Source organism: Theobroma cacao, chromosome 9, assembly GCF_000208745.1.
Source record: "Theobroma cacao cultivar B97-61/B2 chromosome 9, Criollo_cocoa_genome_V2, whole genome shotgun sequence".
Taxonomy (NCBI): Eukaryota; Viridiplantae; Streptophyta; class Magnoliopsida; order Malvales; family Malvaceae; genus Theobroma; species Theobroma cacao.
In genome coordinates this window covers 1,783,000-1,796,633 of record NC_030858.1, presented here as the reverse complement: position 1 = coordinate 1,796,633, position 13,634 = coordinate 1,783,000, and the positions used below count along the sequence as shown (strand labels likewise).

At 34.1% G+C, this 13,634-nt stretch overlaps 3 protein-coding genes across 7 annotated transcripts; 2 read left to right on the top strand and 1 right to left on the bottom strand.

Moving 5' to 3' along the window:
• On the top strand, window positions 577-4,501 carry LOC18587894 (DCN1-like protein 4). 5 transcript variants are annotated; one of them, XM_007011939.2, is made up of 10 exons: window positions 577-800; window positions 1,946-2,030; window positions 2,614-2,688; window positions 2,772-2,808; window positions 2,921-3,004; window positions 3,118-3,178; window positions 3,294-3,400; window positions 3,538-3,603; window positions 3,937-4,076; window positions 4,197-4,501. In XM_007011939.2, exons 1-9 carry the CDS (start codon window positions 725-727, stop codon window positions 4,036-4,038), a joined length of 693 nt encoding a protein of 230 aa, XP_007012001.2. In that variant the 5' UTR covers window positions 577-724; the 3' UTR covers window positions 4,039-4,076; window positions 4,197-4,501. The 5 variants fall into 5 exon arrangements, with proteins under 5 accessions (XP_007012001.2, XP_007012002.2, XP_017982118.1 ...); XM_007011940.2 differs by lacking the exon at window positions 577-800 and adding an exon at window positions 838-980; XM_018126629.1 differs by lacking the exon at window positions 577-800 and adding an exon at window positions 840-944.
• Window positions 5,679-7,169, top strand: LOC18587893 (acidic mammalian chitinase). Its single transcript, XM_018126766.1, has one exon. The coding sequence runs from the start codon at window positions 5,904-5,906 to the stop codon at window positions 7,167-7,169; it is 1,266 nt and encodes a 421-aa protein (XP_017982255.1). The 5' UTR covers window positions 5,679-5,903.
• LOC18587892 (acidic mammalian chitinase) lies at window positions 7,707-9,303 on the bottom strand. The gene is made up of 2 exons (XM_007011937.2): window positions 8,044-9,303; window positions 7,707-7,947 (listed from the first exon to the last, which is right to left on the bottom strand). The coding sequence occupies exons 1-2, from the start codon at window positions 9,152-9,154 to the stop codon at window positions 7,919-7,921; spliced, it is 1,140 nt and encodes a 379-aa protein (XP_007011999.2). The 5' UTR covers window positions 9,155-9,303; the 3' UTR covers window positions 7,707-7,918.

The following is a 13,634-nucleotide window of genomic DNA, read 5'->3' as shown; positions in this document are numbered from 1 at the left end:
AAGTAGTGGTCATAGGGTATTTCAATACTCAAACCTAATTATAAATAATAAAATTTACTGTTAAATTTTAATTTTATAGATTATATTTTTGTTTATAAATTACTTTAATTAATATACTAGTTATTAAAATTTATTAATCATATTAAATTTTTAATTTTTTTACAAGCCACTTTAATTTATTAATTTAATTTTTATTAATAATATATAAAAATTAATTTTTTATTTATAATTTAACTTTAAATTCGTGTTTTTAACAAATATTAATAATCGAATTTAATGCTATTGATTATTTGATTTTGATGTAATGGATTTTTGACCCAATGGGCCTATGACAGTCCAAAATAGATTCCAATGTGGGTTAAAAAAATTCGAGCCCATTCGTGATTGGCGATCCATCCAAATCATAGTAGCTCACACGCCCGCCAAGCGCAGATGCTCGGGTCCAAGGACAACACCTCCCCCTAAAAGAAGCTGGCCTTGTAAGGAAGCTTCTGTCTCTGTAATATTCAGATGTTTTTTGTTTTTTTGTTTTTTTTTCAGTCTCACTCATCTCTTATATATAAACAGTACAAAAGCCAAAATCCCCACCAACCCAAACTCGTCTACTCTCTCATTCTCTCTCTCTAAAATTATTGGATCTAGGGTTCTGGGTTTTTCTAACTTAGTCATTGGTCAGCAAATCGAGTGGCTGTGGTTGCTCCTCCGCAGCATCTCTTTTAACGCAATGCCTCCTCGCGCACCTAAGCGAAAGTCGGCCCCACCCAACTCCTTATCGGTCACATCATCCGACGGTAGTTCTGGTATTCCCCCCCCTTCTCCCTCTCTATTTTCTTTTTCTTCTTTTTTGAAAAGAAAAAAAGAAGAAGAATTTGTCTATGTTTGGTACGCGAGAAAGAGCGGGAAAAAAGATTAAAGAAAATAGAAGAATTTAAGCGAGAATTACGGTAACCCGATTGATTTATGGCTAGTTATGATGAAAGGTTCTTTACTGTCGTCGGCGTTGGTTTGTTTTCTTTTGTTCGAATGTTGAATGACGATTTATTCTATTCTGATCGGTTTCTCAGAAACCGCGGGAAAAAGAGAATATATTAAATTGAAAAATCGTACGGTAACTTTATTTTTAACGATCTTCGGTTAACACTTTTGTCTTTTTGTTTTTTTAGATTACTTTTTTTGCAGCAAAGAAACGTCTTAGTTCAAGAAAAGAATATGAATTGATTAATGACCTAACAAATCTGATTCGGCTCTTGTTTTCTTCTTTTCCTTGATTATTATCTTGGCATCATTGGGTTAGCATTCATAGTTGGTGGGTTTTGTGGCTTGAATGTAATTGCAGCTTATTACTACCTCTCCACTTAAATTTAGTTACATACCCTTTAATGAATTTTTATTAAAATTGATGTTTATGGTTTAACCTTTCACAGCAAGTTAGGGAAAGTAGTACTCTTTGTGTGCTTGGAGAATGCTACATCAAAAAGAAGGGTCTGATTGACATGGAGTTGTTAACATTAGACTTTACGTTAGGTAAGGAGTAGGGAAGACAGGTTGAATGTTGGACCTGTTGAAAAGGACCTTACTTTTATTTAGGATAGTTCTAAATAGGACACAGTGACCTTATAGGTTATATTGTCGGTAAAGTAGCATCCTGAGAATGTTGATTCCTATAATATGGTAATCTTGGTAGAGACCCGCTTGCCTGATGTTGGCACCTGAAAACCATTGGAATCGGCATTTTGTATCATATTGCAATTTAAATTAAATGTTTGTTAAATAGATAAAATAATGATAATGCCTGTTACCCTCAGTTGATTGGGCTATAAGAGTTCTCCCCCCCACCCCCCAAATATGCTTGTTATTATTCCACTAAACTTTTGTGGGTTTTTTATTTTGGAGTGTCTGGTATTTCTAATTCAATAATGCTATTTCTTTTTTCTTCTTTTTTCAGTCTCAAGTAAAGCTAAAACAAAAGGGTTTGTAAGAATAGATCGCATGTTCGATTCATATGCTAATAGTTCATTAGGCATGATTGAGTAAGTATATTCTGTCTACATTTTTTACATTTGTAGAGTTACTGAATAGTATTATGTTCACACCAGCTATGTCAACAGTGATTGGTGTCCTTTCGATACAAATACAATAGAAGAAGAAGTTAAATAAATTCACTATATTTATCCAAATCATACTGTTATCATTTTCAAGGTCAAGGATCTGTCTCAGTATTGATCCTTAAAGATGTTAGAATTCATCTCTTTTCTGTTTTAAAATGTGGAACATAATGCTGATGAAAAGCTCATGAACCTTCTTAAATTAGTGGTTTTGAACATAATGTCTCAGCATTTTATTGTATCATATGTAGATTTAAATTTCATATCAACGTACTTATTGAAAAGTGCTTCCATTAAGAACAACTTTCAGTTAAGGATTTTTTTTAGCTGCATTTCCATTGGGTGAAAAAGTGATGAGTTCCCTTGAAAAACACGAAAGAGCTATAATTTTTTCCTTATCTATTTGATCTGAATAAGTTAACATAAGCCCCATTGGATGTGCAAGAGAGATTTTCTTTATAGGATTGCATGCATATCCTTTTCTAATACTCTTTGTTTGCTTGACCAGTCCAGATGGTATTGAAGCACTCTGTTCAGATCTAGGAGTGGACTGCACTGATGTGAGGATATTGATGCTTGCTTGGTATAGTATATTCTGTGGATATATTACTGGACCTATACTTTGGTCTGGGTTTCTTCTAACATCATGTGCTCTGCATATCTCAGGAAATTAAAAGCTCAAAGGCAGGGCTATTTTACCCAGGTGAGCAGAAGCACTACTTATATGATGTCCGCATTTGATAGATAACACAATAGAAGAAGTGAACTGTGGGTAGACGAATGACCACCTTATTTCTTCTCTTGCACTGAATCAGGATGAGTGGCGAACTGGCCTGAAAGAGTTGAGGGTTGATTCAATTAGCAAACTAAAAAAGGCACTTCCTGAACTGGAGAAGGAGGTACTTGTATCCATTGGAACAGTTATTGCAATCATTATATAGTCATTTTCCAGTTGACAAGTAAGCAATTGAGTGGTAGTACTAATTTTACATTTTCTATATCTGAAAAAAAGGTGGGGAAGCCATCAAATTATGACAGTTTCTATTCCTATGCATTTCGATACTGCCTGACAGGTTTGTCCTTTAATTGAATAAAATCAGCCCTTTTTTTTCACCATGCCTGGCTTATCTTTTCTTGGAATTTGTTTTTGTTTTCTAATAGAAAGCTGACATTGATCAATTGCCTCAGAGGAGATGCAAAAGAGTGTGGACATTGAAAGCATCTGTGAATTGTTGAATCTTGTTCTAGGGGCCCAATTTCGTCCCCAGGTTGATTTACTAATTGAGTATCTAAAGGTAGGTAGCCAATTTTGTTTATGAGGCTGTTATTGTTTAATCTTTAGCAAAAGAAATACTGATAAGATGCACTGTTTATAATCAGCATTTATGTTCCACGACATGTTTTGTGATGCATGGCCATGATTTTCTGGCAGGTACAGAGTGATTACAAAGTAATAAATTTGGACCAGTGGATAAATTTTCTACGTTTTTGCCAGGAGGTAAGCCTATTGAAAAAAAAGGAAAAATTTATTACTGTTAGTTTCCTCAAAAACTCTTTAGCATGAATTGTTTCTTTCCCTTTGCATTTAAATTTAGTGTCAGTTGCCAAAAGGAAGAAAGAAGTAAAGCAAAGAAAATAAGAAATGACATTCAAAGGGATAAAAAATGCATCCTAGATTCATTTGGTGGTGGTTGACGTATGTGCTTTTATTTTATATTGCATTGATAAAACTGAACTATGTATGATTTTTGATGAAAAGGTATTAGTTTGCCTTTGTTTTTCCCTTCAAGCAATCTAAGGCATCAATAATAATTTGAATCCTTGCTAGCAGATTAATTTTCCAGATCTTGAAAATTATGATGCAACCCAAGCTTGGCCCTTGATCCTTGATAATTTTGTTGACTGGATGAGAGAAAAGCATAGCTCGTTTTAGCATCATTTGTGTGTCTCTCAGATAGCTGATTGCATAAGGTAAATGATCTCTGTCTCTCGCTTGCTCTCTATCTATCTATCTATGTGGATTTGTTCAATTTTAATTCTCTTGAAAGTAGTTAAAGAAAGATCAAATTCATTTTATTCATCTGTCTGCAGGACCTTGTGGAAACCCTAACCAGTAATCATGGAGCTGGCTCATATCGTAACTGATTAAACTGATTTTGCCGGACCTTTTCTCAGGTTAAAGCTACAATTTTGTTGTCCGGAGATGAGTTAGACATTCCGCATTCATTTTACCTATCTTAAGCAGAAAAAATTCGTGTTACTCTTATCCAAATGAAGGATAATTCTCTAAATATAGCGTTAAAGCATCATCTCTCTCTACAGTTTCATTATGGATTGTGATGTTAATCATCTACTAATTTGCAAAACCATTAGTAAGAGCTTCTGCTTTAGTTAAATCCAGTGGCTTGAGTGCAGCATGGATTTCCTAGCTGAGCATATCAGCAAGGTGGTGTCCTATTTCCAGCAAATATTTGTGAAGCTCAATAGAACTTCTAAAAGAAAATACAAAGTTGTCTTTCTCCTAAGGTCAGTTTACTCTTGATGTTTTCGAGAATGTAAATATCCAAACTAACAAGACCATTTTTCAATACAAAAAAGCTGGCCGAAATAAAGGCTTAAAACATCAAATTTAACAGTTAGCGGTCATGAGTCCCTGTACGGTCCAAGCCCCAATCCTTGTCACCTCTAATTCTGGACTTCCTTGGCAAGTCAATATCACTAAAAGGCCTAAGCTACCAAAAAGTATCAATGAATTTACATCAAAATCACATTTTTTTTTTAATTGGGGAGGGACGATTCGAACTCTGTTCTTTAAGCAGGAAATAATGCATACATAGCTTTTTAGGAAAACAATCGGTGGTTGTATCAATGCCATCCAAGTTTAATTAATGGAATTATGTGGGTTTGTTCATGGATCCATGTATCCAGACCTTGGGGCAAAATCCAACCAGCAACAATATAGGATGCAAACAAAGAAGCAATTCACTAAAATTTGAGCGTGGGTTTGCCTTTGTTTAATGCATTATGCTTTACGCAAATGCCAAAGATCACTCTCAAGTCTCAAACTCATGATGGTCGAGCTTATTACGTCAGTTCATGGAGTACTGTAATAATGTTGGACCATTGGAAGGGTCGCTTTTGTATCATTCATATGACCAAAATGAGCTGTTCGCAGCTGGTTTTCCGAATATCTGCTTGTCGACGAGTATTTTTCTGTTTGTGATTCTATTTCGTATCTATGTGAATGGGTTTATTGATTCATCCAAAATATAAAGTACTTAAGAATGAATGCCAAAGAGAAATTGAACTTGTTACCAAGTTATTCCTCTATTGAGAGCTAAAGTAACAAGGAAAGATATTAACAAAACAAAATTGGATTGGAAAGTAGCTTTTGGACGAGGGGAAGAAGGAAATATGCTTGATGCCATTGAAACTTGCTTAACCTTCATTACTGCTTAAGTACTCCATCATTAAGGAAAAGCTTCACTGCCCAATGCCCCGTCCAGAACAACAGTTACTACAATATTTTTGATGTTTTCAAACATGATTGTTTAATTAACAAGAAAGCTGGCCGATAGCAAACCTCGGAAACAACATGAGGATTCACAAGAATTTAAGTTTCTGCCCGACATATCCAAACAGAACACCCCAGACACAACAAATCGAGTAAATCGATGAAACCATAGCTTAGTTATACTACTGCCACATGCTCTATATACAACAGCATATACTCCATTGGTTCTGACAACTGGAAAAAAAGTCATTAAATTTCAAGTTATCGTCACAATGTCCTAACCGATGGCCAAGCAAAAAATGGCATCGTTCGTCTTGGCCGTTGTCTTAATCCTTGGTGCGAATATCTCATTCTCTGCTGCTTCATTTCCTACTTTGTTGACTCGTAATTACTGGCAGAATTCTAGACCAACGAAAATGATTGGGTGGCCACCGGGCGCTGACCCTGAAAATATTTCCCCGTCTCCATCACCCCAACCGGCTCCTACTCCTCCACCTTATTCTGATGATGGAATTAAAGGTGGCTATTGGCCTTCATGGCTAGCTTATAGTTTCCCTCCCTCCTCAATCCCTACCTTGTACTTCACGCATGTGTTTTATGCCTTTGTTGGCATTGATGCCTCTACTTACAACTTGTCCACTACTCAACCTGATGATGAATGGATGGGAAACTTTACAGCTACCCTTCATGCCAAAAAGCCCCCAGCAAAAGCCCTGTTATCCATAGGAGGAGCGAATTCAGGCCCTGGTACTTTATCCGGCATGGCTAGTGACCCTGATAATCGTGCTGCCTTTATCAAATCTACTATTGCTACAGCCAGAAAATATGGTTTTGATGGCCTTGACATTGATTGGGAATTTCCTAGTAACCCAGATGACATGTCAAACCTCTCAGTGCTGTTTAAAGAGTGGCGTCAGGCTGTTAAGAGTGAGGCTTCAGACTCGGGCAAGCCCCGCCTTCTTTTAAGCGCTGCTGTTTATTTTGCTTCCAGCTTTTTATTTGATCTGCCTAGGACATACCCTGGTGATGCCATTGCAAAATATGTTGATTTTGTGAATCCTATGTGCTTTGATTATCATGGAAGTTGGGACACTTCCGTCACTGGTGAGCATGCTTTGCTTTACGATAAATCCAGCAATATCAGCACAAGCTATGGTATATCATCCTGGATTGAGATTGGGGTCCCTCCAAAGAAGCTGGTTATGGGCATGCCCCTTTATGGAAGAACATGGGAATTGGAGGACCCAAAAAAACATAAAATTGGAGATCCTGCTATTGGAGTTGGGCCTGGAGATAATGGCATATTGTTGTACAAGGACATTGTAACTTACAATGCTGACCATCATGCTCATGTAGTGTATGACGGGGACACCGTATCAGAATATTCATATTCAGGAACCGATTGGATTGGTTATGATGGGCCAACATCAGTTGCAAAGAAGGTTGAGTATGCTAAGGCTCATAACCTTGGTGGTTATTTCTTCTGGGCCCTTGGATATGACATGAACTGGACTCTTTCAGCAGCAGGTAGGTTAAGGCAGAATATTTGAATATAAACTTGATCATCGGGATAATAGAGCTTGAACCTTCGACTAATTCCCAGAATCTCACGTTAACCTTTTATTGCTAGATCATCATTCAAAGCATATTGGCCTTAGACTAACATTTTTCATTCAAGTTAACGCTAGAGAAACAGAGGATCCAATGATCAATATTGCAAAACATATTAAGGGTAGTTAAATAGGTTTGTTGCTTATACACTTCCAGGTCTTTTATGATTTATGTGCTTGCCTGGCAGCATCAAATGCATGGGAAGGAATATACTAGCAGCTTGTGAAGTCAGAATTCGGATGAAGTCTTCACCAAAAGTCTGGAGCTTTCACGGAGCATGATTCAGTGGGAGCTCTCAGAAACTGTTTCTCTTTCTTTCCGTCCTTATATAAGCTCGTGTGCACCATGTTATAAATAAATTTCATTATTCCTTTATTCTTGTGAACTATCGTTGGTTTGTAATTTTTTTATATCGTGAAGTAATGAATAGATTATTTTCTTTGTTGTTTATTGATGGAAATAAAAGATTTGAGAAGTTCGACGAAATGAACTAACGTGTTCAACTCGGATTGATCAATTAGACATTGTTTTTATCATGATTTACTGGATAAAGGCATAAAAAGATAAACTAAGATTCTTCCATTGTACCAGCATAACTCAAATCGATGTTCAACTGGCATTTATGTATCTCTTTACCTGGTACTACTACTAGGCAAATACAGTATACAGACCGAAGGAGCTTCAGTTTTCATTCACCAAGAATCCACGCTCTTGAAGCTGCAAAAGCATATCAAGCACAAGAAAATGTTGAGTAACAAAATCATCAGGTTAGTAATTGTATGTCAATAAAGCAGGATATAACGTCAGTATTACCTTGTCTAGAGATTTTCCACTCGTTGTCGTAGCTAAGAGCCCAGAAGAAATAGCCACGAATTCCAAGGGCCTGAGCAAACCCAATCTTCAACGTTGTTGATAAAGCATCATCATACCCAATCCAGGTTGACCCAACGTAAGAATATGTGGATACGGTTTCCCTGTCATGTATTACCTTGGCACCATTCTTCTTGTTGAACTCCTCCACCTGGACAAACGTCAACACCCCACTGTCTCCTGGACCGACTGCAACTGCGGCCGATCCAATCCCATGTGAATTTGGGTCCTTGAGCTGCCAAGTCCTACCATAAAGGGGCAGGCCCATAACCAGCTTGCTCCTAGGCACCCCAGCTTTGATCCATGACCTAAGGCCATAACTTGTACTCACATTACTGTTTGGGTCATAAAGCGCAGCATGAGCGCCTGTCTTTGAAGTGTCCCATCCTCCATGATAATCGAAACACATTGCACTAACCCAATCCAGATTTTGATTGATGGAGCCCACTGGGTATTTTCGGTAGACTTCATCCAAGAAAAAGTCTACGGAGAAGTACACCGCCGCCGTGAGAAGCAGAGGAGCTCGGTGGCTGGCCTTAGCTTCATAGTTGATTGCTTGCCGCCATTCCGTAAACAAAACGCCCAAGTCTTGCATATCTTTTGGGTTTTTAGGGAACTCCCAGTCGAGGTCCATCCCGTCAAAACCAAACTTTCGTGCCACCTCTATGGCTGAATTTATAAAAGCTTTACGTGTCTTTGCCTCAGAAGCCATGCGAGAGAAGACAAGAGGATCAGCACCTCCGCCACCAATAGAGAAAAGGGTTTTAACCAGCGGCTTTTTGTGATGGAGGGTGGTAGTAAAATTTGACAGCAGATGAGCTGTTGAACTTGGGATTTCGAATGTATAGGTGATGTTGCTTGGCATGAGAAAAGCATAGTAAATATGAGTAAACAAGGATGTATCTATGGCCGATGGTGGGAACGTTGTCGTCCATGAAGGCCAATAAGCTGCTTTGACAGCCGGTGGCAACGCCATGACAACTCTTGTAGGCACAATTAAGAAAACAATAAGAATCGAAAAGAGCTGAATATATGTCTTGATGAGGCCTGCCATTATTGCAAAGAAGGCTTATCACTAATGATTTTCATCAAAGAGTTCAGAAGAGACACATATATAGCAATCATCTGGCTAATAGTCTGGCCAGAAGAAACTTTGGACACTTCTTTGTTTATAGTTTTGGATCCTTGCCTTGATGCATTAAACATAATTTCTAGATTATAGGGAACTTAAAATCGCATATATTTTGGCTGCCGTTGACATTTATTCGGGTAATTTTCACTTATATTTCTTACAATTCTAACGTTTTTCATATGATACCTCCAGATAAGAAATGTGGGATTAGACATTTCATATATTGGTGGGTTGGGTGGGCGTCTCCAGAAAAATTGACCTATTCTATTCAAACATTGATTAGAAAATGATAAAAGGGTTGTCCAATTCCGATTGGAATCAAGGTTAAAATTGAGTGCATTGGGTAACTGTTCAAAACAACACTAAATATAAAATAGGAGAGCAAAGTTTTTATACTCATAATATATAGATGGTGGTGTTTGAGCCTTACATATAATGGGCTTATGTGCCTGTCTCGCACTCTCCTTTGGTAGTGGGAGAGGGCATGCATATGAGAAAGTGAAGGGACAAGTGGAAGTCACAGTCAAGCACCTTGGCTCTTATTACTGCTTTTGTAAAGTCTTAATTAATATCAACCCAATGGACTTCCGAATCTCTTTCAATCATTTACCAAATGCAAGTGTATTTCATTCTCAAACTCTTAATATGATGGCTACCCTTTGATTTTTCAAGATTTGATATTTTTTCTCATTTTTTATAATTATATCACATAAATATATTTCATCATCATTTATTATGATATATCAATATGTGACGTAAATATCATATAACATAAAATAATAATAAATTAAATTTTAATTATCTTTTAAATGAAATTAAGTAAATACCTTGAATTAAGATTTTTTTATTATCAGATTTCACCTACATGTTTTTCTTGTTAAGATTAGGATTATCATAACCTTTTTATGATCCTTGTAGCCTGTTATTTAGGGGTTCCTTTTCTCCTTTCTTTTATGTTTGCTGCCAAAGGTATTTTGCACAACATTCTTTTGCTAATTGTACAAGGGCAATACCCTCTCCAAATGTGGCTTTCTATGCTAAGAGAAGTCAAGTCTTCTAACCGTTAAGGTTTTAGACTTGGTGCATGTTTGGCCTAGCTTTTTTTTAGTTTATCTATCTCTTAAAAGTAAAAGTCAGATCAAACATAATCTTTTAAGAAGCTCTTAAAAAAAATAATTTTTTTTTAAAAAACAAAATTTTAAAAAAAAAAGCTTAAAAAAAAGCTCCAAAGAGGAGCTTTTTCTTCTCTACTTTTAAAAATACAAGAGAATTTTTATTTTTGTTTCAAAAATATCCTCATTTGTTAAAAATAATTACACTATTACCCTCTCAAAAAAAAGAAATACCTTCTATGATAATTTTAACAAAAATTATAACTTATAAAAAGAAATTTATCAATTAATTTTAGCTTAATTTTAAAATCTATTATTTTTCATAAGAGCTTCATAATAGCTTTTAAATTAAAAAAAAGAAGTCAAGGCCAAACAGGCTCATATGACATTTTAGTTTTTAACTTAATAAAATTTAATTTAAAAAAAAAAAAACTTTGAATTAATCCTTGAGTGGATTGCGCCTAGATGGCCATCTAGCAGTCCAAACTTTTCAACCTAACACTTTTGTCAACCCATGTTTATCACTCTAAAAATTTTCAACCTAATAAATTTTGTCAACCCAAAATTTTCAACCTAATACTTTTGTAATTTGGTTATCATCTGACATGATGTAGCCTATATTCAACTATATGATTTGGAAATATAATTGTTTGTTGACAAAAAATTCGAAATCCAAAGGCATGTATCGATTTAAGTAGCATCTTTTCTTTCCTTTCAAAGCAAAATCCGAAATAGTCTAGAGAGATTAAAGCCATGGATTAGTCCATGATGAGTAGTTCTGTGAAGTTGTCTTTAGCCAATTTACAATGGGCAAAACCAGCCATGACCAACTTTGTGGAAAATCAGAACTGCTCTTCTATAGCCTTACCGGAACTGGACTCATCCTACTTTTGTCCTTGAAAGTTCAACTATTTTATGGATAGTTTTTGTATTATTTTATAAAGATCAATAGCATGTGCTACACCTACTTTGGTAGATGATAGAATTCAATTAAGGACAGTAATTAAATGGAAGAGATATTGTTTCTGTTCTGTACTCTTTGGGTTTTTTTCCTGTACACTGCTGCAGTATATTATTGTTTCTTTGTAGCAGGGTTTGTTTGCCTCTTTGGGTAATAAAATTTTTTAATTATCTAATGTTATGAAAATTGCCCAAAAAATAACAAAGATAAAATACAAAAAAATCAAGCAAATAAAAAAATATAAGAATTTACATGATTCGACCTCTTACTTACGTTTATGGAATGAAACTGTTCTTTTATTATTAATAAATTACAAAATAATAAATTGATCTCTATATTCTCCAAATCAACCCAAGATCCCTTGCATACTCTTTCTCAATAACCTTCCAAGAACACTCACTCAAAATACTCAAACTCCATATAAACAGGGCCGGCCCTTGGGTGAAGCCACCCAAGTAGGGACTTTAGGCCCCCAATTTAGGGAGGCCCCAATTTTAGGAAAAATTTATAATTTTATAATAATTATAATATAATTAATTATATTAAAAATATATAAAAATTAAAAAATATATAAAAATAAAAAATAATTAATAAAATTATTTATTCTTTCACTTTTTAAATTATGTGTCTAATAAATCTTAATTTTTTATTATTTTTTTATTTTTAGAATGCTATTAATTCTCAACTATATTCTTATATTTCCAACAAACTAACAGTCATATGTATTTAATTATCTCCAACAACTAGTTTTTTCTCACTTATTTCTCTCATTTTCAATCAATGCATTTAATGATTTTTAATAGCTATTTTTTTCCTATGTATAAAACTAATTATTATTTTTTCAATGTATAATATCTACTTTTGAAATCTTTATTTCTTATTTGCTCTTTCTTCCTTTAGCTTTAATTTTTCTCTAAAGAATACACAAGAAGTCTGTTCTTTTATTATCTTCATAAAACTGTGAGCCTCATTTGCGGTTTGTAATAAGCATTCAATAATTAGGTACTATTGTTCTAATCTTTATAGATTTTTTTACTTTAATTTAGAGTTTATATTATTTTTATTTTATGTTATAGTTGATTTATTTGAATTAGAAATTTTGATTGTTGATTTTATATTAGCCATTAAAAAAATATAAGATAATTATAATAGTTAAATATTTTTGTACCTCATGTCAAATCGAAAATATGAATATGGTTATTCAAAGCTTCAAAAAAAAAAGAAGAATTGAAAGTTTAATACAATCTAAAAAAGGAGCTCTTGATAAATTTTTTACAAGTAATAAAAATAATGAATTGAAAATTATTAATAAATGTCCCTTAAACGAACAAGTTAATAATCTTAGAGAGTTAGATGATGATTAAATCCTAGAACAAGATGTTAATGAAGAGATTCAAAATGATCATAGAAATCATGAAGAGATTCAAAATGATCATAGAAATTATGATGAAGAGGATCAACCTATTAATTTAAATGATTGCATTCCTAAAAATATTTATGATCCAAGTCAATGGACAAATATTGATACAAATTTAAGAGATTTATTAGTAGAAAAAGGTCCAATTAAAGTTAATGATTTAGATTTTTCCAAAGATGAATTTTCAAGACATTTTTCTATTACATATTATATTCAAAAGTTGGCAAATGGAGAGACACATGAAAGAAGATGGCTAGTTTATTCGAAAGACTTATATAGAGTATTTTGTTTTTTTTGTAAATTGTTTAATTTGGCTTCTAGTATAAGTAAATTAGCTAATGTAGGCACCAAAGATTGGAGAAACCTTAGTGCTAAGCTTAAGAGTCATGAAATGAGTAATGAGCATATTACTCATATGAGTTGATTTAGAAATGAGATTATTGAAAAATAAAACAATTGATGAAAGTGTTCAAGAACAAATAACAAGAGATGAAGAACATTGGAAAAAAGTATTAACAAGAATTCTTGTTGTAATAAAAACTCTTGGTAAAAATACTTTGGCTTTTCATGGGAAAAATGAAAAGATATATCAAGAAAATAATGAAAATTTTTTAAGTCTAATTGAAATGATTGCATAATTTGATCTAGTGATGCAAGAATATATTCGACGCATTAAAGACAATAAAATTCATACTCATTACCTTGGACATAAAGTACAAAATGAATTGATAAATTTGTTAGCAAGTGAAATTAGAAATAAAATTATTAAAAACATCATAGAAGCAAAATATTTTTCAATAATACTTGATTACACTCCAGATGTAAGTCATCAAGAGCAAATGTCTTTTATATTACGATGTGTTAATATTTCATCAAGTCCAATTAAAGTTATGGAGTATTTTTTTGAATTTT

Coding starts and splice junctions, on each gene's coding strand:
- LOC18587894 (XM_007011939.2), top strand. CDS start 725: ATGCCTCCTCGCGCACCTAAGCGAAAGTCGGCCCCACCCAACTCCTTA. Junction 2,809..2,920: donor GGCAGGGCTATTTTACCCAG/GTGAGCAGAAGC, acceptor GCACTGAATCAG/GATGAGTGGCGAACTGGCCT. Junction 3,401..3,537: donor TACTAATTGAGTATCTAAAG/GTAGGTAGCCAA, acceptor ATTTTCTGGCAG/GTACAGAGTGATTACAAAGT.
- LOC18587893 (XM_018126766.1), top strand. CDS start 5,904: ATGGCCAAGCAAAAAATGGCATCGTTCGTCTTGGCCGTTGTCTTAATC.
- LOC18587892 (XM_007011937.2), bottom strand. CDS start 9,154: ATGGCAGGCCTCATCAAGACATATATTCAGCTCTTTTCGATTCTTATT. Junction 7,948..8,043: donor GTGGAAAATCTCTAGACAAG/GTAATACTGACG, acceptor ATGCTTTTGCAG/CTTCAAGAGCGTGGATTCTT.